Source organism: Musa acuminata, chromosome BXJ3-6 (genome assembly GCF_036884655.1).
Source record: "Musa acuminata AAA Group cultivar baxijiao chromosome BXJ3-6, Cavendish_Baxijiao_AAA, whole genome shotgun sequence".
Lineage (NCBI taxonomy): Eukaryota > Viridiplantae > Streptophyta > Magnoliopsida > Zingiberales > Musaceae > Musa > Musa acuminata.
Window position 1 is genome coordinate 2,616,486 of NC_088354.1, and position 27,728 is coordinate 2,644,213.

The window sequence follows — 27,728 nt, forward strand, 5'->3', positions numbered from 1 at the left end:
CGTCTAATCGACAATCTACTTGCAGACATAATGCACAAACAGGGTACAGAAGAATCTAACACGGACGAGCATACTATGGAGGAAAAGCTTTCAAGCTTAGACTAGCTGAATGATGAGAGATTAGATAGCAAATCCACACCGGAGCCAGCTGAGATTATTGGACTGTTTGTATGCAAGGGATGAAAAGGTTTCGTTTTCCTTTGCTTTCATTGTTACCTGTTCATTAAACAAGCCAGAATCTCTTTCCGATATCCATTTATTCTACCAACCAATATAGAATCCTCTACGAGTAAACATTAAGATCTCAAATAGAAAAAGGTTTAAGGGGCAGTATGTCAAAGAATACTGAAAGGTAGAGAGAATGTTGGTTGAAGTTTTGTAAGAAGAAACCGAGTTTCTTTGAGCTTTTGTGCTTAGTAGATGAAAACCATCGAGATGAGGAAAGGAGCTAAAGTGGCTTCTACAAAAAGCAAGGATGGCAAGTTCTCTGGGTTCCAATTTTTCCATGCGAGGTGGAAAACCTAAAACCAGGTAGTAATAAGACGACCATCCATGTCCAGTGCCTCATAAAATCTTACACAAAGATGATTGGAGAACCGACGTATGTTGAGAAAGTTTACATATCTTCCCGGGGTGGTTCAAGAACATCTGCATGACATCTAAAATGAAGATAAAATTCATCACCTGATCATTCTGTTAATAAACCAAAAGAGAGGGCAAGAAAAACGAATGAAATCTCATAGCTTCCATTTTGCATCACATATTGCTTCTTCGTGGAATATGTAAGGCAGATTGGTAAGAAAATAGGTTGTATCAGTTGGTCCATTATTGATTTTAGATCTAATCTACCACCACAAAGAAAGATCTCAGTTGTGTAACGGTATCAATATTTTGACACAACAATCTTTGAGTAACAAAATCTACCTTGACTCAGCCATTAATGGAAGACACTCGGTGTTTGTGAATCTTTACATAGTGACCGAGGAGCTAGCGCGTCTCGATCTGAGCCCGGATGTATAAGGTTGCCCATGCGAAGACTTGGGTGACAGAAGTGAGCGTCGAGTCAAGTTGATTCATGGGCCTCATCGCCTGCTTCTACGTTGCCGAGGTTAGGAGAGAGATTTTTCGATTTGACCCCTTCAAAGCTAAAGTTAGAGTTGAGTGAAATAAGAGAGAGTTGAGTGTTCGAAGTTCTCTCGGAGAGTTGAGTTAGCTTTTATACATGCGAAGAGATGGCCGATCGTACGTAGTCCTTTAATAGCTATCAACTCATCGGGAGGATGACTTGTACCCTACGGATGAACACTGACCGACTCGTATGGGTTGACATCGATCGGTGCCGTTGCGAATCTTACGGAATGCTTCGTGGTGTTCGACATTGACTTGTACGTCGTCGAGCGAGATGGCTTATTTCCTATGAAGTGAGTACCGATCGACCTGTATGGGTCCTCGCTGTGCAGCACTGTCGTCTCTCGGCAATATCAATTCTTTATACCAGGTAATCATGAATTCTCTTCTTATATCGTTATGTCATATTTATACTCTTAACGAGGACGTGCAGGAATGCTATAGCGTACAAAGTAACCCAGATTACTTTTCATTACTAACATGCACACATACAGTCACTGTTCTCTTCTGGAAACAAGTTATGCATGTAGGTAGATGCACCTCAATGTGTGGTTACTCAACCATAGAACGAAGCAACAAATAGACATTTTGCTGGCCTTTCTAGTGCTGACTTACTTGGATATATTTCTCGGAAAGGCCACTTGTTGGAATGGCATCTCTCGAGTATTCTTCTTCAAGCTTCCACATAGAATTGCATGACATCAACCACCTCCCCATCCTACATAGACACATTCCCTTGCTAATATTTATATCAAAGTATTTATTAGCTGGCAGCTGATCTGATCAGATGCTGCCCACGTAGCACAAAAAAAACAGGTGTACGACGAATCCTCCCTCTACCGTACACTGAAAACGATTACCACAAAAGTAATTAGACTCTGTTCATTCATTCGTAGAAAGGAAGATAGATAATGTACACCAAACAAGCTGATAAGCCACTCCGAGGCCAAAGGGAGACAAGGCTATCACAAGACACACTCGACTCTCACGGCACATATCGCCGCGACGAGCACCTGAGCACATACGCATACTGGGTGAGTTAGGTGTACTTTCTATAGCTGCGCCTCGATGCGATCGCAGGACGCACACGGCACGTCCCGGCGTCAAGCGCGAGACCCATCGAGCCGCAGCCTCGCGGTGAGCCACTTGCTGACGGCATCCATTTCCTCCGGAATCGTATAGTGTTCGAGTCTGCATTGTTCCGAATCGCTCGCAAAGCAAAGCAAAGCAAAGCAAAGCAAAGCATGATAGTTGGCCTAAGGTCGAGAAACAGCGGCAGAAACATACCCATTGTAGGCCTTAAACGTGAGATTTCGAAACCCCGACATCCTCAACGTCTCCGCAGACCTTTCTCCCTGTTTATAGGGAACCACTCCATCCCCTGCCATAACCAGCGCAAGAACAAAACAGAGAAGCTCAACGCTCCTCGGATCAAATAAAAAATCCAACAATCTCGACGAGGTAAATGCTACGTACGGTACCTGTTCCATGACAGAGCAAAAGTGGCAAGGAGGCAGCTCGCCTTGCAGCTTCCTGTGAGCTTTCCACCTTGGTCTTCAAGCTCCTGGATGAAAGAACGACCGAGTAACTCTTATGCCTCCGATTCACGCACAGCAATAATAAAGAAGAAATAGATCCAAGGATTGCGTTGACTCGCGATGGAACAGACCTGGAACAGGGAAGCCAGCCGCTGAGACCAACGACTGCACTGAGGTTTATGGGATATCGGCCTCCATTTCCGTATCTTCCGTGTGCGAAGCAAGAAGCAGAAAACAAGGCAGTCGCGGCACCCATACTGAACCCACCGATTCCAAGTTTTACTGTACCGATCGGAGGGAGGGAGGGAGGAATCAATCCCAGAAGAGTCAGTATACTTAACCAGCAGTACAACGATGCTAACATCAAAAGCTATACCGTCAGCTGGCTCAGACGACAAAAGATTTGCGATGTGTGCTGCTGAAGCTTCCAATCCATCGGCATCATCAGGGCCATCCTGTGAAGGGTCCGCAACGTCGAACCCTGCGTGGAACACAACAGAGGAGGTCATATAAGATCGGTCAAGATGGAGTAATGCTAAGCAAATCATGGGGAGTTACATGCAGTGCATGGAAATCCACCGAAAAGAGCCACAGGTCGAGTAGGAGCAGTGGGGCATATCCACTTAATCTGCAATGGCACACATTCGTGTTGGAATTAGCTACCGAAACCATCTCACAGAACTACCAAGTTACCAGTAGACAGGGAGGATAAATGCATCGAAATCCAAAGGAGCCGCAAAGAACAAGGATGCCAATGATTAACGAGTGATTACACCATGTTTACACATCTTACATTTGGCAGAGGAAGAGTTTCCAGGAGCTGGTACCAGCTGCAAAAGAGAAGAAGAAGAAGAAGTAGTAGAAGGTGAATTCATGCAGGTAGTGGAATTGCTATTTGCGTAAGAACTGCATTGACAGCCTACAGTTTCAATGTAATTATACACATCATTGTAGCTTCCACAATAATCAACCGAAAACACTAAATTTAATGATACCTATGTTCCTCAAGAACACATCTCCCCATGAAAAAGGAAATAACAAGACAATTGCCAAATATAGCAGTAGAGAACTGCATGATGTTGTTTTGTATGCTAATCGGAATGGTTCTTCCCAAGGTTTGGTTGGACTCCCATGTACTTTAGCCATCAAAACGTGAAGCAGAAAGCAGCACAATCTCAAAGAATCACAATGATTAATTGAGGCGATTAACTTGTTATTTCTGATTCGTGAATGTGATCCATAAACAATGAAAACCCCGACCGAATAAACTATTCGTTGAGAATGACAAGAGCATTTGTTTGGTGTGGGAATTTTGCATGGATTTGACAGGGGCTAAAGAGTTGTTCCCTCCCGACTGTTAATAGTGCATTGACATTCGCCACCTGTTCCATTCCCTGTCTTTCCTTTACGCCATAAATGAGAATACAGAGATGACATCTTAGGTAAAGCAATACTAGGAATATGTGCAGGGAAGGCACGAGAATATAACCATTGTAATCATTTTATATCGACAAGGGAATAAATCCTATCTATGGCTGCGTTCCCAAAAAGTGCCTTGTAATTTGCATTGGATGCAGCCAAAAGAAGAGCAGCAGCTCGTACCTTGCGCCATTGTCTCCTAAACCGTGAAGCCAGACGATGGTGGCCCGATGTCTGCCCTTGGGCCGGACAACATAAGTCCTCCCGTAGTCGACATGCCTCCTGGTCGCAGACCTCGAACCTGCATTCGATGCGCACGCGTTATGCACGTGGAAGAGAACATGGACGAGGCTGCGGAGCGAGACAACGCAGAGGGGAAGGAGGCCGACCGGAGGCATACGAGCTGCCGCCGCGGTACATTTGGATCACCACCCACCCTGTGCGGGGAAGTGCCGGTGATGCTGCAACAGGCTCCGCTGCAGTGAGGAGTCGCCCGATTAACCTCTATTTATAACGGTGCGTGGCTGGTGGAATGGTAGAGGAAGGAAACCAAGGAATCCGCATCCCAGCACAGTGCCTGCCTTTCACTGCGCAGCTGTTCTTTCGGAAAGGCCTATAGACCGGGGTAGAAAGAGGGACAAGCAGCATAGCAGAAAGGTCAGTGAAGCTTTCTTTGTTGCAGGCAGAGAATCTGTGGGTATGCAGGATTTGCTCCCGGGAATCGATGCTTCCGAGACGGAAGTGGAGGAGGAACCAGCAGCATATCTTTCTTTGTACAATAATATAACCCATCGAGTAACTCTTCCCGGATCGGTTGTGTTTCCTACAAGAGTAGTATCGAACACTTGTCTCCAGATAAAACGATCTCTACCGTGAACTCTAGCTTGTGCTTTTACCGAGCCATCAGAGGTTTTCGTTGATTGCAGAGGAGAGAATCAAATGAAGTAACACAAGGGCAAGGAAATGGGGTGAGTGCGGCGTGCTTTCCTAGTTCCAAGTGCTTACATGACAATGACCCGAAGAAGATAGGCATGTAAGGATGCCTCTGTCGTCAGATATTTGCTTCCCACCATCTCTGCTTTCTGCCAATTCTATACAAGGGACGGCTCACTTCGTTAACAGCTTCATCAGCCAACAGAGTGATGATGCATGATGCAAGGTGGATTGGGTTGTGTTTTGGCCCCCTCCATGAGATCAAGCTGGATGAAGAAGATGCTTGTCCCGGTTGTCATCGGAACTACGATCCAGCAGGAAAGAGAAATACGAGACGTTTATTTGGGCTCATAAGGGAGTAATACATTGACCTCGAGGTCCTCTTTTTCAGAAAAGGGAAGTCTCTTTCGCGTAAAGACTGGTCCTCTTCATGCATCTTCACCGGTGAAGTGAGGTGTCTCAGGTGGAAGCGCCTGCCCCTACGTTCCATAACTCAAAAGAACGATGGAGTCACTATGAAATGTTTGATCTCCTCTTTTCCATTCACTTACAATATTATGTGGTCTCGTGTTTTTGTGGGTAGCGTTAGAGAGCCGCAGGAGATTAAATCGTCGCAAGAAGAATCTAAGATATAGTTATGAATCTCTTGCTTATTTGGTTGTGAGCAATAGATGCATTGACTTGAGGACTCACGAGCAAACGTGCCTGGGTTTTTTACACTACGTTTGAGGCATTAAATTGTCGCAAGAAGAATCGGATACATAATTATGAATCTACGGCTCATCCGATTGTGAGCGACAGATGCATTAAATTCAGGACTTACGATTTAACCTCATATTCCATATGTTAAGAGTCGATATCCACCTATTGTAAGTCAAAGTGGTATTGCTAAGGTAACATCCTCAATGTTACTTATCAAGTTGTTGAGGCGGGTTGTCAATCTTATCGTACTAGGTTCTTACTGATAGAAGATTATGATATAGGTAAATATGGAATAGCAACTTTGTATTCTTTACATATTCTAATCGTCCATCAATCTATGATTTGAGGATCAATTATAAATTCAATTGTATGATTTGAGCATATGATTGAGAAAAATCTCTCCACTCACAACCTGTATAAATATGTATTATCTCAATGAATTTAATTATCTCTTTCACAATAAATTCTTCATGGTATCAAAGCCTTCTTGCTTTTAAGCAGGACTCTTTTCTCGCTCTCTCTTCCTCTGGCCTACTAGCGACCATTGTTCCTCTTCCTCGTCTACCTGTTGCTGATTTATAACACTTTCTACTTTTATATTATAGTGTTACATCAAGAACGAAGACTTGTGACTCCCCCCCACCAATCTCCTAGCGTGATATGTTTTGCAACAGATCTACTCTATTTTGTTGATCTGATCAACCTCCTCTATTGATCGACTAGCTTCTCTGGTAATCCTTCATCGCTATGCAGTTCTGCTTAGTGGGTGTTTCCTCTGCTCCTATCTACTAATCAACATATTTACTGGCATCCTCATCCCGTGCTCGTTAATCGCCAAACTCACTAGTGCCTCGAATCCACGATCGACGTCTCGACGATAGTCCATTGCTTACCACCATCCTTTCGACTATGTCATCAGAACTCATGATCGAGAGAATGACTCGGGAGAGAACGAAAAAGATCAACATTTTCTACACATCTCAAATCTGATCCTCCCTTGTGCACTCATCAAATTTGATCTCCTTTGTTAGATCAAATTTTCCAATGTACACTTTTTAGATTTGATCTTCTCCAACAGATCAAATCTTCAAAATCTATGTATCCAAACCAAATTATCAGTTGACTTTGGATTTTCCTTATTTTATTATAGTATCTTCTCGATATGTCTTTCTCCTTAAAGTAATTTGATTGTTGACTTCGATGCTTCTCATTATATCACTTTTGATTTATAAAATTTTTCTATCCATATTGACTATTAAGGCAGTAAAGATAGCATCATTGGTGACGTGATGAAATCCCTATCACTCACAATACTGGTTTCATAATACTTAATTCATCCATAAATACTTTTATACTCGATGATGTTTTATGTGCACCTCACATAAAAAAAAATCTTATTTTCATCTATTAATTTTGTAAATAAAATAACAAATCTATTGAGTTTTTTTTTACTAATTTTTGGTTTGAGGCTAGAATAAAGATTATATCTACGAATAGTCATTAGCTTCATAAAATACCTAACCAATCGCTTTTGATTTAGTTATTGCCCTAATTGATGTATGACATCGTCACCTTGGTCACCTGCTATCTTCCATTCAATAATAGCTAATTTTTTGTTACTTCATTCTAACCTTCAAATCAATTAGAATTAAAACTCATTGTGATACTTACTTTAGTAATACAAGTCACAAACTATCTTTTAGAACATCTTCCTGCATCAAAATACTTAAAATCATTTACATTGATGTCTAGGGCTCTACCTCCACCACTTTGATAGTTTTAGATTTTATGTTATTTTCATATATTACTTCACTTAACTCTATCATTCAAATATAAATCTAAAGTCACTATAGTCATTACTCATTTTAGAAAGCTGGTCGAGAACTTCTTCTAGTGTACTATTAAAACAATTTACTTTGATGAAGAAGGTATTCTTTCAAGCCCTAACAACTTATCTCTCATTGTGGTATATAACATCTCAGGTCATTACCATATGCACTTCAATTAGTTGGGTCTATCCAGCGAAAACATTGACATTTAGTTGAGACTGGTCTCACTATTCTATACTAAGCATCTACATCACTAATCTTTTAGTTAGCAACATTTCAAACTATAGTCTACTCATTAACGGTATACTTATTCTATTTTTACAACACTACTCATTATTTGAAAAACTATTTCATAAAATTTGATATCTTTATAAACTCAAAGTATTTTATTATTTATATTGTCCCTAGTTATGCCCTTACGTTTCATACAAGTTAATACCAAAATTTAAGTCTTGCATCTTCATTAAGTACTCCCTCGAACATAATATTCTTTGGTGCTTGGTTTATGTGGATGTCATTATTATCATAGACAATAATTCCACGGAAATCAAACAATCATTGAGTAATTGACAGATCGATTTTCTATCAAGGACCTAAGAACCTTAAGCAACTTTTTAAAAGTAGAATTAACGTTCACATTTTCTAGACTATTTCTATTTCAAAAGAAGTACATTCGAAATATATTACTAAAGATGAATACGAAGAATGCTAAAAAATTATCACATTACCCTCTACAATTGAGTCACTTAAATTAGATGATGATAACCCTACTATGGATCTCTTACGATATTGACAAGTAATTGGTTCATTATAGTATTTACCTTTTACATGTCCAAGTATTTCATTTGTAGTTAATAAATTATCATAATTCATGCATCAGTCTTCCATTATACATTGATTTGTACTAAAACTTATTTTGCGATATCTTAAATGGATTCTCAATTACAAATTTTTTTTTGTAAGCACTCATCATTTCATCTTCATGTCTTTTTTTATTATAATTAGGAAAACAACACTGATGATAGAACATCTACATCAGCCTACATTATCTTCCATGGAGCAAATCTGATTAGTTGGAGTTTCAAGAAGCAAAACACACTCGTAAGATCCACTACTGAAGTTGAATGTCGAGCCATCCCTACCAATTCAATTGAGTTACCAATCTACTACATGAACTTGATATTATCTCATAATCCACTCTTACAATATACTATGATAATATCTGTGCCGCTTACTTATACGCCAACCTAATTTTCTTGTTATCGATTTATACTTTATTAGAGATAAAATTATCAAATGTCAACTACATATTTCTCATGTCCATACTTTTGACGAACTAGTAGAGTCAAAATTAATATCATTGACAAAAAAATTCAATCTTACAGGAATATAATAGATCATTATATAGATAAATATAAAATGATAATCTTATATTCCTTATATATTCTAATCATCAATCAATCTATGATTTAAGGATCAATCATAAACTTAAATATATGATTTAAATATATAATTAAAAGAAATCTCTCTCTCTCTCTCTCTCTCTCTCCAACAACATTTATAAATACGTATTAACTCACTCTTTCACAATAAATTCTTCATTCACCTCCTCCTAATCCGGTTTGGAATACCGGGCAATATACCCGGAAGCAGTTGTTGCATCTGCATAACGACAAAAACGTCGACACTCCTGGAAAAAGAATGAAGGAAAAGAAAAGAACTTTTCTTTGATACCTCGCATGAATGCTGATTCTACATATGCATATTTGCGCAGGCAAGGTGGGCACTGCGATGGCAATCCCACGGAACCCCGACTGCTCCTTGTTGACCTGCACTTGGGAGCAAGGAATCCTTGCGAAAACAACAATATCCAAGCAAAAAGGGATGCAGAAGTCAAACTGGTTCGGCTACTAGTGATAACCTATTTATGATGGGCTCGGAATCTATTCCTCCTCTATCTCTTCTATATTAATTTCCTTGTGTGAAAGGCAGAATCCACGTCGCGTCTTGGAAGGTGAAATGCTTGTAGTCGCCATCTTTGGTATCAGAGAAAGCTGCTGCAGCTTCCCTGCATATGCCTACCACATGCGGTAGGCTTTATGGACTACCACACAAATCGACGATGCTCCGTTTAGGCTGCAGGCGACGCGCGAGCCATCCTCCGGGCTTTCCTTCGGCCTCTTAACGCTTGCAGTGGCGGTGGGTGCGCACCAAAAGGAGGAGAGATGCCCCATCCAGAAGTGGAATACTGATAGCTTGTCTATTATGTTGAGCCTACGAAGCTCGGACGATTACCGACTACTGGTGATTGGGATGCCATCTAAGTGGGCCGACAGCCTTCTTCCTTCAATTGTGGGCTGCAATGCAACGGGCCACGTTGTGACCAGCACGAATATTAACGTCGTACTCAACGTTTCGGGTTTCGGATCCTCTATTGGGTGTGATCCGCTTCCGCTGCACTTTGTTTGAGATTCACAAACGAGTAAAATACCTTGATTGATGGCCGTGGGTCGGACGGCAGAGATCCATTGTTAGAGCACTCCGAGCGGTGGGTCCCGTGCCAATGACGTTAAGGCGATCGCTCAACCTGACGAACGCGGTCCACGTCGTGGATGGGTCCCACTCACCCAATCGAACTGCTTCGTCTCCTGCCTTCGGTTTTCCTGCGCGCTGCCTTCGCCGAGACAGCTCTCGGCGTACCACCCCACGCCAGCCCGTACGAGAAAGAGGGGGTTCGCGTCGGTGGCGTGTGCGTCGACGCCGATAGGCGAGGAGATGCTGCCTTCTAAGCTCCTCCTCCCTCCGCTTCTCCCCCTTCTCCTCCTCCTAATCCTTCACCCTTCTCCTTCGATTGCGGACCATCTTCCCTCGCATGGTAACCCCTCGAACCCTAATCGTCTCGTTTCTTGAATTATCATTCTTTAGTCTCTCATTTCGGGATCGATCACGTAGTATGATGTTCGAGACTAGGATTCCGTTTCACTTACTGGTCCTTGTTCTGCTCATCTGGTTGCTAATTATTGGCTGTTATTCGATCGGTCCTCAATTTATTCGGATATTCCACTGTGCTTTAAGACGAGTAGTATCGATGATGTGATTTTGTTTCTGTTCCACCTATTGAGATAACTGATCAGTCTATTGTAATTAGTCGTTTTGTTTCAATTGTGGTCTAATGTTCATCAGGATTAGAATGCGTTTGTGAGCTTTGATTGAAGAGCATATTCTTTTTCTCATGTTTCTGTTGGGAGAGGCTTTACTAGCTTCGTTTCCACGGTATTCTAAAAGCTTAGCGTGCAAATCTTAGTTCGTTTAGATGGTCGGCATGGTGTAGTTGGTGAAACCGAAGCCTGTAAGAGTGGTACCCCCATGTTCCATTACAGCTTATCAGGCTCCCTGACATTGACTGAAATAGCAATAGAATTTTGTGGAGGATTTTGTCAAACTGAGGTCTTGATAGATTGTATAACTTCATTGATCTAGGGCCATTTAGTGGGTTGAAGCTCTGAGAGCTTTATTGGATATTACTATCTTTTTTCTTGTAATTTTTGTTATTGCTTCCACCAGTGTATGCACACACAAATATGACATGTTCATTTTGTTCAATAAGTTGGTGAAATATATTGGCAGGTCAACAATGCATATGTGTTCTCTATTTGAATTGCAGGGTGCTTCTGGACTGAATCGTGTCAAAGCATCTGGCTCAGTGGATGTGGAGCCGGACTTGTGGTAGCTGATCAGTCAGATAACTGCAATGGTCTTTGTGGGGAATCAGCTTATCCACCATGCCTTCCCTTCCATACACATTTTCACTGCTGTAAACCAGGTATCATTGTCCTTCTATTCTCATATTTTCAAGTTTTAGAGGATAACAGCTTTTCTCGCTGGCATGTTATTTTAGCTTGTCTGTACAATGATCCCATATTCACGTAATTACAGTTTTTCTTCCAACTTTTAAGCATGCTGGTTAAGTAGTTCACCTTCTGACTTGAAATCGATTGAACACAACCCAAAAGAAGAACATCTTTGTTTGAGTGTCCATGTTTGGCCTCATGTACTACCTTTTCTTAGACATCCGTGATTATATGATGTAATTTCAGATTCTCTAAAGTATAAAATGAAGGCAGAGTATTTCTGTTTGTACTTTGAAATCATCATCATGCCAATTTGCTTGCACTTTGAGCAATTTCTTTTGACATTTGGGAATAGTTCACAACATACTTCACTTGTTTAATCTTGAACTGAGATAGGAGGCATTAATCAGACAAGGTGTACATATGCTGTCTTCTCTCGCATAAAGATATGTCTAATTTCCTGAACTTGGGATTATCATTTATGTCACATCAATGTTTAAACAAGTTGTGATATTTTCTTGTAATACCTAACTCTAGATTGTGCCCTCTTATTCTTTGATAAATTTCTCACTTAGCTTGCAAATATCTTCACTTCTCTTAGTTTGGTGAACTGATGTGTAATTCTGTCCTTGACTCAAAAGAAATAATATATCTTCGACTGCTGTGAAGTTCATATCTCTTATTCGTTGTAAGGATGAGTATTGTCCACTAGATAGATAACGAGATCCAAAACCATTTTATTTATGCATTTTAGTTAAAATCAACAGCATACGATTTTATAGAGTAAAAAATACACATCTTGTCACTTAGATCACATATCCATATCCTCATAGAGTCACAACCTTTCTTAAGCAAGTCTTGATAGTAGTATCCCGACCCTTATAAGTCAATTTTAACTTTGTTAACTTTCAATGTGGGACTAATTAGAGTGTTATAAACTCTCCCACTTAGGGTTTGACGTCCTTATCAAGGCCTAGCTTAGCTCAATGGCAGCTCCACGCCATAACATGTCCTCTTACCATGTTCACGGGTAGACTTTTCTTACTTAAGCCTCTCACCATGCCTCAATACTAGGTCAGCTCTGATGTCTAGTCTTTTCCTACTCAAGCCTTTCACCATGCCTTAATACTATATCAGCTCTGATACTAATTGTCACGAACCTATTAACTTCATTGAGCCCAAACCAGTGGCCACAATGTTTAAGTTGAATCTGATAGTAATACCCCCATCATACCCTTATGAATCAATCTTAGTCTTGTCCACTTCTGATATGGGACTAATCGGTGTGTTACAGTAGCCATTCCATGTAACCTAGCATCCATATCCGATATTTTGATGTCACTTAAGGAAGCACACATCTTGATGCATGCTACCCTGCATGGATTGGTGTACATATTGGAATTTACATTTAAGGTATTGGTGCTGGATCAACCAAAGAAACACACTTCTCAGTTTATTTGTCGGTCCACATGGAAAGGTCCACAAAATTGCCCTAATATTAGGTTATCCAACAGCTTCAATGGAGTGAGGCCTATCCAAACACTAGTTGAGAACACATAAACTTGTTAGTTGTAAGTCACTAAATGCATGTGTAGCATTTCCGTGTGGAACTAATGGGGTGTTACATGTGCTCTAGACTTGATCTAGATGACATCATCTCCAACAAGTGAAGTTCTACTTGAGACTTAAATGGATATTATGCTTGTCCAACCAGTGAAGTTCTCCAGAAAGCATTGACTTTCTTTGTTTTTTTGATTTTTGTTTTCCTTGCTTGAATGTGAATGTTCCATTATGTGTGCTTGCCTCCTAGTAAACAACCCTATGGTCAATTTTTCCATTAATGACTCCTGACAGAGATCTAAAACGTAGATATATTTTCTAGTTAACATCTTTGGTTTTAAGCAACCGTAATTGGTAGATGGATTTTATGTTTGAACTTTGAAGATTGCTTTGTTCTAAAGGATCCTTATTTTCTGAGCAGAGAACCCAAGGATAACAAACAGGTGCACAAGATGCAAGAACAAGTTAGATTTTGGTGATGAATACATATGCTGCATGGACTGCTCAGACCCTTACCTCATAGACAAGAACACGAAATTGGGTTACTGTAAGACTGGTGCAGAGCTGGCTGTGCAATTGAAACCACATGGTAGCTATCATTGCATTTCTTATCCTCTTTTTTTGTGTCACCATGATGGGATTGATAGTAAACAAGCAGATGCAAAGATTTCAATTTTGGTAGCGGTATATAATAATTGATAATTAAGTTTTCCATTTAGAAAGGTATACAATCTACTTCCTTTTACATGTCTGATAAGCTAATTGTAATAAAGGTGATTTTACCCATCATGAATATGCAACTTAATACCTCTACAAATTTCAGAAGCTTTTAAATGGGTTGCTGGGCCATGGATGAAATGTTCTTCCCCTTGTGATGGTGGAGTTCGGTACAGAGATGTTGGCTGTTATGCAAGTACTGATGATTCATCCATTAAACACTACCCAGTGGATGATAGTAGGTGTTCAGATCAACAAATGGTGAGTCAAAAGATGCTTTCTGGTGACTTTTGTTTTTGTCATTTTAACATCATATGAATTGGATCGATCAAAGGGTGAATGGCCTTTTGTATGCATGTTTTGTAGAAGTAGCCAGAAGTACTTGAGGATCTATTTAGAATGTGCTCATAGGATTTCAGTCTGACAAGTTATTCTGATTTGACAGCCTTCCATGAAGTTCTGCCCCAATTCGAACATATGAATGTTAATTTTCTCTCTCTTGTCATGATTTGAATAAGAGAACATCAACTAAGGCAGTCCCTAACTTCTTTTTAGCAAATAGCAAGATTTCGATTTGGGAACCTTCCAAGAATGTGCCTTTGAGGTTATAATTTCTTAATTGGCCAATGGTTGGACTGTTTGTCCATTGACCAATGGCTGGAGTCAACTTACAGACTGTTTCGATGGTTTAGTATATTTTTAAAAAGTCCTTTAAAAAGAAAATAAATAATGTTTGCAAGGCAATTCATATGATTTATCTTTAAGTTGTACTTTTTCCTTATAATTTCAAAACAAAATCTACATATTATAATTTCGTTATCCATCTTAAAAGGTTCACTTTGAGTGACTGAAGATTTTGGGTTCCATAGCCTGGATTCCATAGACCAAAGTAAAAAAGAACTATATTTTAACTTCTAGAATACACCCATGCTGTTGCTTCTGGGGGTTATCTATCCACAGATGAAGAGATTTTGTAAAAAAATGTCCTCTTAGTTCTTTTGGTTTTTGACAGAACTTGGTGGTAGAATATCTTAGAATGAACTCATTGCCAGGGAAAGTATGGGCCTGAAGGAGTTACTTATGTATTCCTCAACTAACTGTTAGAATATGAATATTAGAACCTGTCTTGTTTACTAGAATTAAGCTTTGAGATCAATGGGCACTGATCCCACTGTTTGAGTAAAGGTCTATTGTTTGAGCCTTCAGTTCCTGCAATTTTCCATTATATATAATTCAATTACCATGTGTTCGGCTTGGATCATTTCTTCATCCCATGTGATGAAATTTAGAATATATTTATCAATTCCTGTCATATTTATAAAGTTAAGCTTGCTAATTGTTCGTAAGTGAATGATTGAACTTGCTGATTGTTATAAAAATCAAAGTAGCAAAAACTAATGAGTTTTGGTTAAAATGGCAAAAATTCAACCAGAAGTCATACAGTTATTTTTGAAGTGGCAGAAACCGGGATATTTTTAGCTTAAAACAAGGTTTCAGCTCAAAAACAGCACAAAACCAATTTGAAGCTTTTGACCTGAGGCCTGAATCACCAATTTTATATTGACATGCATTTGATAGGGGTTGGAACGTATTGTAAGCTAGTTTTTTCATGCATTGTGTCTAATTACTATTCTTAATTGTTTGCAGCCCGTTAAGCAGGAGCCTTGTAATCAGCAAGCCTGTGGAGATATGAGCAGCAGTGATCCAAGTGACAAGCCAAGTGGGATGTCTGGGTGGTTGGTTGCTTTGCTGGTTCTTCTTGGTTTTGTGGCTGCCAGTGGGGTCGGTTTTGCAGGCTACACCTATTACAAGAGGTAGTAATACATTATTATCTTAAAATTTCTGGAGTTTTTGTTGTCATTTTGTTGAACATAGTGTTACTTGAGAAAATCACTAGGACCTTCTCTTTTTTTTGTGTGCGTGTGTTTGGTGACTACTTATTACGTCTGCCTATCAGCAGTTTCTTCGGTGAGGAATGCATCAGTCAATAATCCTATTATCTAACCAATGCTGGAATTCACTCGGTAAACATAGTTGAATTTGTAATGTAACTAGGAGCTTTAGACCTTGGACACAAAAGTGTAGATACCTGGTGGCATATTGCTATTTTAAAGAATGACCTTGCTTTCTGATTGGAATTAAATCCACGAGAAACCTTCTATCTACCAAGAAATTTCTGACCCCTTACCTTCATAGTTTGCTTCTAAACGTCGTCATGTGGCTCACTGCTACAGGATATTTTGACTGGGTGAAACTTAGGAAGAGGGGCTTGTGATATCCTAGCTCGAAACCGGTGAGAAGCCCATTTTTGTGGCTTCTAGTCAAATGTATAATGCATGATATTCTTAGGTTTCTCCATTAAAATGAGGAATTAGCCGGTCTTGGGAAGCTGGAGATTGTTTCCTCCATCTTTGGTTGTTTATCTTGCAGTTTTATGTAGGCCTAGACTAAAATTTGTATCTGAAAAGAATAGTACTCGCATTCTTTGTTTGATCAGTTTGCATGTATTAAACTTGATATATTTGCTTTTCCCAACAGGAGAACCTCGGCACCAAGTGGCTTCGTGTATATTATGCTGGAAGGATATTCTTGAGATGTTTGATTCCTTTGGCAGAATTGCCTTGGAAGGTAATAAATGACTGTTTCAGTGGGGCAGGTGTCTCCGGTCATTATTATGTGAAAGGTTTGTTTGGAAATTGCCTTGAAGGTTTGTGTGGAGCGGGTAAGTCGGGTTGTTCAAATCCGAGGTATCGTTTGCCCGTCATGATTCTTTGACACGAGTGTCGTGGAACCAATAATTTGTCTGACTGAGTTGAGGATTGTTGGTCATATGGAATGTGAAATTTGACAAACTGGAGCAGGTCATTTTTATAGTTTGAATCCAAATTTATTACCTGTCGTCATTCTCATGATCGTTTTTCTTGTTCCGACAAATCAGGAAGGAGCTCCGGTGGCCGCAACCTGCCGTTCTACCATTCTCATTCTGGAAGGTTGAGTTGCTTCCCAGCTTCTGGCATGTGGTAGGAGGGGCCTTCGGCCGTCTCCTTGAAAGGTGGGTGGCTTTGGTCGTCTCCCATGATCTCATCATCTGTAGGGCTTGGGTTCATCCGTGCCCGACTTGCAGGTGTCGATACTATGCGTTCTCAGCTTTTGGTCTTATTTGCTGGCAGCATTCATAGAAGTGTTGTTGATACTTCCTCCTCCCATGTGTTTGCTTATAATCCAAGAGTGTAGGTTTTCTTGAGGGGAGGGGCACAAATAAAAGCTCAGACTTGGAACCTTGGAGAGGGAGGGAAAACGGGGGAAGACACAGCAGTTAAGTCTGGCCAACTTATTTACTGGTAAAAGGGACCTGATAAAAAAGAAAACCTTAGGAGAACTAATTATTTCTTAAGAATTAATTTGAGGACATGAAGGATTACGAAGATAAAAATTATGCCCAATTCTGTTGGAGAAATAAAGAATCTATCATTTTGCGCTCGAGTGTTTGTTCACTTGTATTAGCGTCGGGTTGGTTCTATCTATCGATTAGTCTGCTAACCCATTAAGGAACCCAAAAGGTGGGCTCAAATTAAATGTTGACTTGAACCAGCGTGTCCTCGTGCGCACGCATAATTCTGCGGCCTTCTGTGTGTGATTGCATAAACATTTCATATGTTAATTCTGTGATTTTTTTTTGTTTATATCTTCTTCATCCCACCACAGAGAGTCGACACGTGCGACACGTGAGTATCACGTGCAATATGAATAGTATAAAGATCGAAAAGGCCTCCTCGCGCAGTCCAACCGTTCCACCTCGTCTTTCTCGTAGAAGCTTACGATCCTTCTCGAGGTTGTCGTCAACTCTCGATCTATCTCGCTTCCCTTCCTGAAAGAAGACTTTGATTCTCCTCATCTTACAAGAATCGGGTTTCTTGCGATCTCGTATTCCTCGATTCGAAGGGCTTTTAGGATTCTAACTTATTCTTGCTATTCTTTCGAAATTTTTTTTAGGAAGATATAATCTAAATAATTTATTTATAATATAAATATTAGATTATATGATCCTATCAAATTAAATAAGATATATTATAAATATAATTAAATTCTAATAATGGATAAGATATATTATAAATATAATTGAATTCTAATAATGGATAATGATTAATAGAATGATGAGATAATTTTGATGGGTGAGACTCTCCTAATTATTTATCTTAAGCTTTTTACTTTTGCTTATAAATAGACAATATCTCCTAGACAATCAACATGGATACATGACATAATTATTGAGAGATTACATATCTTCTCTCATCTCTCCTTAGTCATGTTAAGTTATTGATAGTTTATAAATCTTTTCTCATTTTTCTTTATTCATAACTCATTGTTCATAATGGTCCTATAAAAAATAAGAAGAGAGAATGAGAGTCTAGTTCTTTTTACAAATCAGCATCATTGTAGCTTTCGGATTCGACGATGGTACACCTACAGATCAAATAAACATTTTCTAAATGACATCAAATGGTGCGTATCATAAATTTGATCTTTTATTATTTCATTTCAATTTATAGCATTAAAGTTTTTCATATAATAGTAGCATATTACGATTTTTTACGCTTAGAATTAGTACTAGAGCAATGTTTTGAAATCAAATACTTTAGATCGTAAAAGTATTTCAAATCTATTTTATATTTAGATCTATTTATTAGCTCTGCACTCTTTGCTTGCGAAAAGGTATTATTTTGTTTTGATTTATGATGTTTGAATAATCTATCTGTGTTATCGATCTATTTTTCTATCTAGTACGTCATGTCATTAGCTTGCGACCGATACGAGATTCCTTGTGTTTGATCGATTGACTACTATCAATAACTTATTGTCGATAATAGTATTATTGAGAGCGATGACCTTTGGTGGTCATTAACACAATCACAAATAGTGGTTGTGTATGCAAACGGAGCATCGTAGCGATTGCATGCATGGCTGCCTATGTGCAACATCCTTACGGTGAGCCTACCTTGGTTGGAGACGATTGCGACGGTTGCAACATTTATTAGCTACGATCGATATCAACTAAACGATGCAAGTCACGATTCTCAATGGTTGCACAATCGAAAAGGGAACGATACGACAACCATCGACGGAGGAAACTCTATGGAGAGTGTTGACGTAGTTGATGATGAGGACGGTGCTACCATCGTCCCAAAGGTCGAGCTGATCAAGGCCGACCTCTGACGGTGTGGTCGTCAATTGGTGCATAACCGCATAGGCACAATGGCATGGCGCGATGATGGTGAGGTCATCAATCAACCATATGAGAACAGCTATGCCATCGCGGGCAGCCCGCAGGCCACGGATGGTCAGTGCACCGCCACGTCGAACGTTGAGAATAGTCTCCACCGTCCGTAGTAAGGCAATAACGCTCTCCAATCAACCGTTAAGATGATGCCACGTCATTCGTTGAGAGGAGTTCCGACCGTAGTCTGTTAATGCAGTAACGAAAGATGGACTTGGCAGCCTCTGCTTAGACCAATCAAAATGCTCCGCGTGTTGCGATAAGTAATCATGCTGTCCGATCACGCACCTATATCCTCTTCGCACCCGGCACGCTTATCGTGTACCAGCGTTAAAACCCGACCTCTAAAACCTCCCTCGGAACCATGTCATCCTCCTCCACAGATGGCGATTTCTGCTAACAGGCCACGCAATTCGCTCCTCTTCTCCGACCACTACCACTTCCTCCGCCTCCTCTCCAACCCGACGCGGCCAAATTACCTCAACCTCCACTCCGGCCGCCTCCCGAACCCGCACCCACTCTCCTCCCACGATTCCCAACACCTCTTCGCCCTCAGCCCTGCCCCGGCCCCCGCATCTGCCGACCCCGACGCCGGAATCCGCCGCCTCTGCATCCGTGGCGACTTGGAAGGCGCCCTCGAGCTTTTGGACTCGGCGGAGGGCGGCCGCCTGGACGACGACGCCTACGTCGCTCTCCTCCGCCTCTGCGAATGGAAGCGCGCGGTGGACGAAGGCTTCCGCGTCTACTCCCACATCTCCTCCTCTTCCTCCATCACCTGCCTGAGCACCCTTCTCGGGAACGCCCTCTTGAGCATGTTCGTGAGGTTCGGCGACCTCCTGTCGGCGTGGTCGGTGTTCGGGAAGATGGTCGAGAGGGACGTCTTCTCCTGGAATGTGATGATTGGGGGCTACGCCAAGTCCGGGTTCTTGGATGAGGCTTTGGATTTGTATCACCGGATGCTTTGGTCTGGTGCCCGACCGGATTTGTATACTTTCCCTTGCGTTCTGAGGTCTTGCGGCGGTGTCACGGACTTGATTAGGGGGAGGGAGGTCCATGCACATGTGGTCAGGTTCGGATTCAGCTCAGAGGTTGATGTTCTGAATGCTCTCATTACCATGTACGCGAAATGTGGCTACTGTGCTACTGCCAGAAACGTGTTTGATGGTATGCCGAGGAGAGACTGTATCTCTTGGAATGCAATGATTGCAGGCTACTTTGAGAATGAGAATTGTGCCGAAGGGCTGGAGCTGTTTTTGACGATGAGGAATCTCTCTTTGGAGCCAGATGTTATGACAATGACTAGCGTGATTTCTGCTTCTGGTCTGTTGCCTGACAGCGAGTTTGGGAAGGGGATTCATGGTTATGCTATAAGAATGAATTTTCTAACTGATGTTTCGGTGCATAATTCGTTGATTCAGATGTACACCACTCTCGGGGACTTGGAGGAAGCTGAAAAAATTTTCTTGCGCCAGGAGTCTAAGGACGTCGTATCCTGGACTGCTATGATATCAGGTTACGAGAAAAATGGCTCACCTGATAAGGCCTTGGAAGTGTTTGAACAAATGGGAGCGAACAATGTAGTCCCAGATGAGGTCACAATTGCTAGTGTTCTTTCATCATGTGCTTCTTTGGGACGTTTGGATAGTGGTACTAAGGTACATGAGCTAGCGAGGAACATTGGGATCACGCCTTGCACCATGGTTGGAAATGCACTTCTTGATATGTATTCCAAGTCTAGATGCATCGATAAGGCCTTAGAGGTTTTTAGGCAGATGCCGGAGAAGGATGTGGTCACTTGGAGTTCGGTGATATCGGGCTTGAGGATCAACAGGAGGAGCTTCGAGGCTTTGAGTTACTTGCGCCAAATGCATGTCGATGTGAAGCCAAACTCCATAACCTTCATTGCTGCCCTCTCTGCTTGTGCTGCTGTTGGAGCATTGATGTGCGGAAAAGAGATCCATGCCCAAGCTCTAAGAAGCGGATTAGGATATGAGGGGTGTCTGCCAAATGCTCTTCTAGATCTGTATGTCAAGTGTGGAAGGATGGAATATGCTTGGACACAGTTTAACATACTCAAAGAGAAGGATATAGTGTCATGGAACATCATGCTGACAGGTTATGCAGGGAAGGGACGTGGAGATCTTGCTGTTTCACTGTTCAACCAAATGATAGAAGCTAGTGTGCATCCTGATGAGGTTACGATGGTGGGTCTCTTGTGTGCTTGTAGTAGGTCAGGAATGGTATCTCAAGGTTGGGACTATTTTGATAGCATGAAGAGGAAGTACTCGATAACGCCAAACCTAAAACACTATGCTTGCATGGTGGACCTTTTGGGTCGTGCCGGGTACCTGGGGCAAGCGCACCAGTTCATAAATGATATGCCTATCGAGCCAGATGCTGCCATTTGGGGAGCCTTGCTGAATGGATGCCGAATTCACCACCAGGTTGAGCTTGGCGAATATGCTGCCAAACATGTTTTCGAATTGGATGACAGAAGTGTAGGGTATTATGTGCTTTTATGTAACTTATATGCTGATAGCGGAAGATGGGATCAACTGGCAAGAGCAAGGAAGGTTATGAGGGAGAGGGGGCTAGAGATGGATCCTGGATGCAGTTGGGTGGAGGTAAAGGGGGTTGTTCATGCATTTCTCAGTTCTGATGAGTCGCACCCGCAGATAAAGGAGATCTATGCAGTGTTAAAGGGGTTGTATGATAGGATAAAGGCGGCAGGTTTCACTCTGCCTGAGGATCAATCCATAGCTCAGATGGAAGCATCAAAGTCTGATATCTTCTGTGGCCACAGTGAAAGATTAGCTGTTGCTTTCGGGCTCATCAATACCACGCCCGGCATGCCTATTTGGGTCACCAAGAACTTGTATATGTGTCAGAATTGCCATAGCATTCTTAAATTGATCTCTAAAATTGTTCGCCGTGAGATTACAGTTAGGGACACCGAACAATTTCACCATTTCAAAGATGGAAGCTGCTCTTGCAGAGACGAAGGTTACTGGGGTGGAAGCATGAGGTGAGATTAGTGGATGGCAAAAATCATTTGGTCACTTGGTGTTGCCATGAATCCGCGGTAGCATGCTGGGTGGAATTCATCGGGGATCCATGCCTCATGTTGAGAATGGCAATGCTAATCGGTTGCTCCCAAAACCCTACAAGCATTATGATAAGAAGTGCTTCATTCTGAACACATCGAACATGGTAATCTGGTGCATGATAACACACCGCCGCCTCATGCAACAAAATGGTTGGATTAGATAGAAACAGGAAAACATGTGTATTATTATTCTTAGTATCCAGTCATGCTGTTTGGACGATGTAAATTTGTCCAGTCACTGTTATATGGACATAGTTAAGTGCAGCCACAGCCACATACGTGATTGAATAATATATTTTGGGTTTTTGAATTATGATGAACATGGCATGATTTGAAACATAGTTATTAGCATGCTTGACTCTCACATGCTTTGGGCCCTCGCGAACGACGCCCCCCAACAGAGCTGTGCGGGTTACCATTAAATTAAGGACGTAGCGATCAAAGGTTATGTCATCCATGACGATTGCGAGACGAATATTCCTTGGATTTGTTCTCATTTAATAGGTTCCCAATAAAATCTCTCTCGACCTCTTGTCCTTATGCGAAAATTATCAGATGATGCGTAGGATAACTCTTTTTTGATGTGGAAAAAGAATGATTTCAGGATAAGCAACTCCAACACTCCTTTTCCACGACAAATCAGTGAAAGTGTAATGCTCGCTGTACGTGTCTTTAGTCGAATGGCTGGCGCAGTCGACGTTTCGATCGTCACAGACTACGAAAGGGAACGGAGTGGCCATTGGCCATGTAATAACAACGCTTTTGGTCCAATCAATGATCTCAGCAGCGAGTACGCGTCGGCTTTTGGTCCAATCAATGATCTTCCAACGCCATCGCTGATCGTGGGGTCCGCCCGCAGCAAAGTGCTTCCCCTGCGGCTTAACCGACCAGTTAGGTCACGACGGGAGAAGATGGAGGGATTCTCGAGAGGTGCGGCCTCCACACCTTCGGTTCGTGAGCAAAGCCGCGGTCTCGGCGTCTCAACCAGCAGTCCACCTGTCAAATTCCGTAGCCATTCTTTACCAATAATAAAATAACATAAGTGTGAAATCTCGAAAAATATTTTTTCAGATAAAAGTCTTTTTTTACATATTTTCAAAAAAATATTTTTATACATCATAATTTTAAAAATATCTCTCGTAAGATAATTAAAGCAGTCTCAAGACGTAAGAGTCGTTAAATCGATTTAATTCTTCATATATATAATTTATACCGTCCATGTTTTTGAAATATCCATCCAAACACTGTAATCATACTCTAAAACACAGTAACTGAGGTAAAATTAACTAAAAATCTAATAGAAAATGATAAATCTCGAAAATTATGATTTTGAATAGGTATTCTTTTTTAAAATAAAAACAACAAAATATGAATAATTCTATATCAGCTAAAATATATTTTGAATATCCTTATAATATCTTTAATGCTTTCACCAAAATATTATAATTAAGGCAAGTGAAATAAAAGAAAATAGAACACAATTCTCATAAAAATACAATTTTAAATATATACCATTATTAGTTTGTGAATAAAAATAACCAAATATGAATATACTGTTAACATAAAAAATCATAATACATTACTGTATAAAAAATTTTAATATCAAAAAATAAATTCAAATAACTATGGATCAAATAAATATATGATGCATATCTTCTCGATACTCTTTAGAAAGCTTTTATCTAATTTGTAAACGTAAAAAATTATAGCGATGTTGATCAACAAAGATAACTAATTCAAAAAAATAGAATATCTCTAATCTCTCAATTATTTACGAGACTAAAAAGAGACGAACGAAAATATATAATCTCTCAATAAAATCATGGCATCCACGTTCAATAATTAAGATGCCCTTTCTAAGTGTTAAGTAATTAGGAGAATTATTACCATCAAAATCATCTTCTAAAGAATTTTATTTTTATTGATCAACAATTGTAATTAGAATATAATCATATCAATAATATATCTTACATAATTAAATAAAATCATATAATCTAACATATATCGATTATAGTATATTCGGTAGCATCTTCATCAAAATTATTCAAAAATATCATAATCAAGATAAATAGATCCAAACCTAATAGAAATCAAGTCATCGATATAAAAAAAAAAATTCATATAAATATCATTATCGATTTAGGAATAAGAAAATAAATAGGAAGTATAATATTTTTGACAACTCTAATCAAAACAATGTAAATCTATTTAAAAAATAAAATCCACAGGGGTCCATAGGATAAAAAAATCGATTCTTTTTTTTTTGTGATGAGGATATTCTAAGAATTACAAGAAAGAGATGATGGTAGGCTAAAAAAGGGATGAATTCATCCCTAGCACAAGACACATATAGTACACATCATCATGTAGATACGAAAACAACCATGCAATCTAATGGATGCAAAAGGAAAATTTTCATATACGAAAACACCAAAAAAACAAAAATTCAATCTCAATGATCGCAGGTTTATGATAATTCATATAAATAATACAGAAAAAGATTCATTCCAATAATTGCAAGTTTATAATGAGAAGTTCAATAATAATATTGGATTTGCCACTGGCCAGCACTAGCAGCGGTCGCCTCCACAGTCGCCGTTGTTTGTGGAGGGCAGCAGGGCGCGGCAGTTCACCTCCCGCAGCCTCAGTAGAAGAAAGAGTAGGATGCCGCAACCGAAACCCAGCGCGGCGCTTGACCCCGTCAGGGAGACCGCGGCGCACACCAGCATCACGAACGACTCCTCCTTGCTCGCCATGTCCCTCGACGCCATAGCCAGCTCGATCCCCGAGAAGAGCAACAGCACCCCCAGGATTCCGATGGGGAATGCCCCCAGCAACCGCACGAAGGAGCTACCAAAGAGCAGCCCCAGGACTACCTTCCCGATCCCTAGGAACAGCACCGACGCCCCGCTGCGGCCGCCGAACCGGTACTGCCCCGCCAGCCCACCGGCGCCGTGGCAGACGGGCATGGCGCCGAACCAACAGCCCACCATGTTCATCAGCCCCACGCTCACCGACACGGCTGTGGCCGACACCTCGTGCCCCCGCGACGGGAACAGGTCGGAGGAGAGCTTGCATACGGCGATCACCGAATTGAGCACCGAAAGGGGGATCTGCGGGATCGCCGCCCGGACGAAGCCCACTTTCCAGTCATTCCAGGTGATCCGGACGAGCTGGATCCTGGAAGGGCCGAGCTTGAGGTCGCCGAAGATGGACGGGTCGCGGGCGAAGCATAGGACGACGCCCAGCACGAACACCAGCAGAGCCGTCGGGATACGCGAGGAGTATGGGACGCAGGAGCCGCGCTGATGGCGGCGGGGAGTCGAAGGATCTTGGAGGGGAGGATCATCGCCGGAGCCGGTGACGAGGACGATGAAGAGGAGGGCGGAGATGGCGACGACGAGGCCGTCTAGGCCGAGCCAGGGGCGGGGACCGACGGACTTGGCGGCGGCGAAGTCCTGGTCGTAACGGATGTACTTGATGGCGGAGAAAGCAAAGGAGAGGCCCTGTGAGAGCTGGACGCCGCGGACGACGGGGAGGGGAATGAAGCGGTAGAGCGCGGACATGAGGCCGGTGGCGCCAAGGAGGAAGAGGACAGCGGCGGTGGAGAGGCCGGCAGCCATGATCTGGGGGACGGAGAGGTGGGCGGAGGATTCGGAGATGGCGACGGCGGCGATGGACTTCATGGGCTGAACGGGCATGGGGACGCCGAAGAGGAGACCGGTGATGGCGTTGTAGAGGCCGGTGAAAATGAGGGTGGTGCCCAGGTCGAGGTGGTTGACGAGGGAGAGTGCGAGGACGATGGGTATATAGGTGCCGAGGTCGCCGACGGAGCCGCCCAGCTCCGCCCACACGGTGGTCTTGAGGCGGAAGCTGGCGGCCGGGGAGGGCAGCGTGACAGAGAAGCGGGGGCAGCACCACCCCCGGAATCCGGCGCGGGGGAGGAGGGGGTCGGTAGTAGCGTCACCCGCCATGGCCGTGGGAACGGACGAGGGAGAGGCAGGAAGAAGAAGAGCAGGGGTGCCGACGCTTGGCGTGGTTGAAAGGTCAGATTACGTGCACCACCACCGCCATTGCTTATCCTTTGCGATTCCGGAGGGGGGGCAAGGGAAGCACAATTAGCCAGCGTAGGTTGCCCGTCCGTGGGCCACGAGTGCGCGGCCCAGAGAAGGATCCATTTACAGTTTACGATACCCAACCAGGTATATTGAATCTGGGCAAACGGGTCTCCGATGGAGGCAAAGCAACCTCGTGGGCTTTGGCCTTTGGGCTTCGCAGGACGGGCTGCTAGTTTAGTTGTAATCACTGAATATATATATATATATATATATATATATTTTTTTTTTTTCCTTTTCCCGATTAAAAAGGATAGGGACGGTTGAGATCTTAGATGAGTTGCAGGGACGGTCAGGATCTTTATACTTCGTCCCATACGGTAACGTGAACAAGTCAGATACGTATCCAAATCAGAGTCACTCTCTTACGTACGGCCAAGCCTCTCCACTTGGTGTGTTCCACGCGCAACCCTTCTCGCTTAGGTCCAAGACAAGCGTTCTGCTAAGCTGTTTGCAGACGCCACGCCGACGACGATGTTTACCTTCTGCTGTACGCCTTAATTTTCGCTGTTTTTTCTAGCAGTCATCTTTCTTCGGTGCGGACTTTCTCCGCCAGGGAACGAAGACCGGTTACCATTTCATCGCCTTCTTCCATTGACCGTCCGATCATGATCTGATGGCCAGTGGGCGATCGAAGGTCATCGACTTGGGAAAGGTTACCCATGAGATCTCGTCTGGGGGAACAGAGATCGACTTTCGATACCCCGGCTTTGTGATCGGATGCCCACCGTGGACCCCTCCTTCGTCTCCAATCACGATCAGGGTAACTCAACGGGAGAGGTTAACGTCTTTCTCGGATTAAATAATATCTCACATGTGGGACCCAGATTATCCGAGGTGTCGACTAAGCTCGCACGCCATTGGGTGACTTTTACACGGCAAGCAAGAGAAGCCGTCCCGTTCGGAGGAGCGAGGCCACGTGCCGTCTGCCAAGATCCACCGTCGGTGTCCTCGGCCACCACCTACCGTGGTCTGACCGTCGACCTCCCCAGTCCTCAGTCCCCAATCCCTATTTAACCATCGAAGTAGACCTCGCAAAGCCATCGAATCCAGCCATAAACACACGCGCAACACGCGCAGGTCCTCCTTGCAAACAGGAACCGATCGAAGGAACGATGGCCATCTCAGTGCATTCCTGCCTCAGACCTCCTCCTCCTCCTCCCAAGCTCACAACTCTCCACGAGACCAGTAGCAGTAGCACTGTTGCTCCAGGGTAAGTAACTGAGATGATTTCTAGGTCATTCATACGTGCTTGGATCGATCGGTCCTTGATGTCAACGAGAAGACCATGCGTGCGTGCAGGTCGGAGAGGAAGGAGGTCAGCTGGCGAAGCCGGTGTGTCGCGACGGCGGCATGCGTCATAATCGGATCCACCGTGGGGCTCGGAGGAGGCGACGGAAATGTGCTGGCCGGAGAGCTGAGAGCCGTGGAGGGATCACAAGTGAGGATGGCGATGCGATGGAGCGACAAGAGGAGGTGCCCACCCTGGCACGCGAATTCTTTGGAGAACATAATGCCGGAGAACCTTCCCCGGCCTTACGGTGGCCGGAGATCC

General features: G+C 42.4%; 4 protein-coding genes across 5 annotated transcripts; 2 read left to right on the forward strand and 2 right to left on the reverse strand.

The window, feature by feature from the left end:
* Positions 1-1,984: 1,984 nt before the first annotated feature.
* Positions 1,985-4,568, reverse strand: LOC135639718 (uncharacterized). The gene is made up of 9 exons (XM_065153583.1): positions 4,475-4,568; positions 4,269-4,386; positions 3,460-3,496; positions 3,225-3,294; positions 3,043-3,147; positions 2,798-2,948; positions 2,610-2,692; positions 2,416-2,509; positions 1,985-2,319 (listed from the first exon to the last, which is right to left on the reverse strand). The coding sequence occupies exons 1-9, from the start codon at positions 4,503-4,505 to the stop codon at positions 2,232-2,234; spliced, it is 777 nt and encodes a 258-aa protein (XP_065009655.1). The 5' UTR covers positions 4,506-4,568; the 3' UTR covers positions 1,985-2,231.
* Positions 4,569-10,186: 5,618 nt separating this feature from the next.
* LOC135583673 (uncharacterized) lies at positions 10,187-16,580 on the forward strand. Of its 2 annotated transcripts, none has more exons than XM_065154600.1 (6): positions 10,187-10,424; positions 11,214-11,372; positions 13,382-13,549; positions 13,787-13,938; positions 15,325-15,491; positions 16,216-16,580. In XM_065154600.1, the coding sequence occupies exons 1-6, from the start codon at positions 10,325-10,327 to the stop codon at positions 16,268-16,270; spliced, it is 801 nt and encodes a 266-aa protein (XP_065010672.1). In that variant the 5' UTR covers positions 10,187-10,324; the 3' UTR covers positions 16,271-16,580. The 2 variants fall into 2 exon arrangements, with proteins under 2 accessions (XP_065010672.1, XP_065010671.1); XM_065154599.1 differs by having other exon boundaries at positions 10,194-10,424; positions 13,784-13,938.
* Positions 16,581-19,251: 2,671 nt separating this feature from the next.
* On the forward strand, positions 19,252-22,371 carry LOC103986670 (pentatricopeptide repeat-containing protein At1g15510, chloroplastic). The gene has a single exon (XM_009404737.3). It carries the CDS (start codon positions 19,336-19,338, stop codon positions 21,979-21,981), a length of 2,646 nt encoding a protein of 881 aa, XP_009403012.2. The 5' UTR covers positions 19,252-19,335; the 3' UTR covers positions 21,982-22,371.
* Positions 22,372-24,503: 2,132 nt separating this feature from the next.
* LOC135640042 (molybdate transporter 2-like) lies at positions 24,504-26,266 on the reverse strand. The gene has a single exon (XM_065154139.1). It carries the CDS (start codon positions 26,030-26,032, stop codon positions 24,629-24,631), a length of 1,404 nt encoding a protein of 467 aa, XP_065010211.1. The 5' UTR covers positions 26,033-26,266; the 3' UTR covers positions 24,504-24,628.
* Positions 26,267-27,728: the final 1,462 nt, after the last annotated feature.

Bases quoted from the DNA above. Each gene is read 5' to 3' on its own strand.
- LOC135639718 (XM_065153583.1), bottom strand. From the start codon at position 4,505: ATGTACCGCGGCGGCAGCTCGTATGCCTCCG. The intron at 4,387-4,474 runs GTCGGCCTCCTT...CATCGAATGCAG, and splicing joins CGGCAGCTCGTATGCCTCCG to GTTCGAGGTCTGCGACCAGG. The intron at 2,320-2,415 runs GTATGTTTCTGC...GGAACAATGCAG, and splicing joins ACGTTTAAGGCCTACAATGG to ACTCGAACACTATACGATTC.
- LOC135583673 (XM_065154599.1), top strand. From the start codon at position 10,325: ATGCTGCCTTCTAAGCTCCTCCTCCCTCCGCTTCTCCCCCTTCTCCTC. The intron at 10,425-11,213 runs GTAACCCCTCGA...TTTGAATTGCAG, and splicing joins GGACCATCTTCCCTCGCATG to GGTGCTTCTGGACTGAATCG. The intron at 11,373-13,381 runs GTATCATTGTCC...TTTTCTGAGCAG, and splicing joins TTTTCACTGCTGTAAACCAG to AGAACCCAAGGATAACAAAC.
- LOC103986670 (XM_009404737.3), top strand. From the start codon at position 19,336: ATGGCGATTTCTGCTAACAGGCCACGCAATTCGCTCCTCTTCTCCGAC.
- LOC135640042 (XM_065154139.1), bottom strand. From the start codon at position 26,032: ATGGCGGGTGACGCTACTACCGACCCCCTCCTCCCCCGCGCCGGATTC.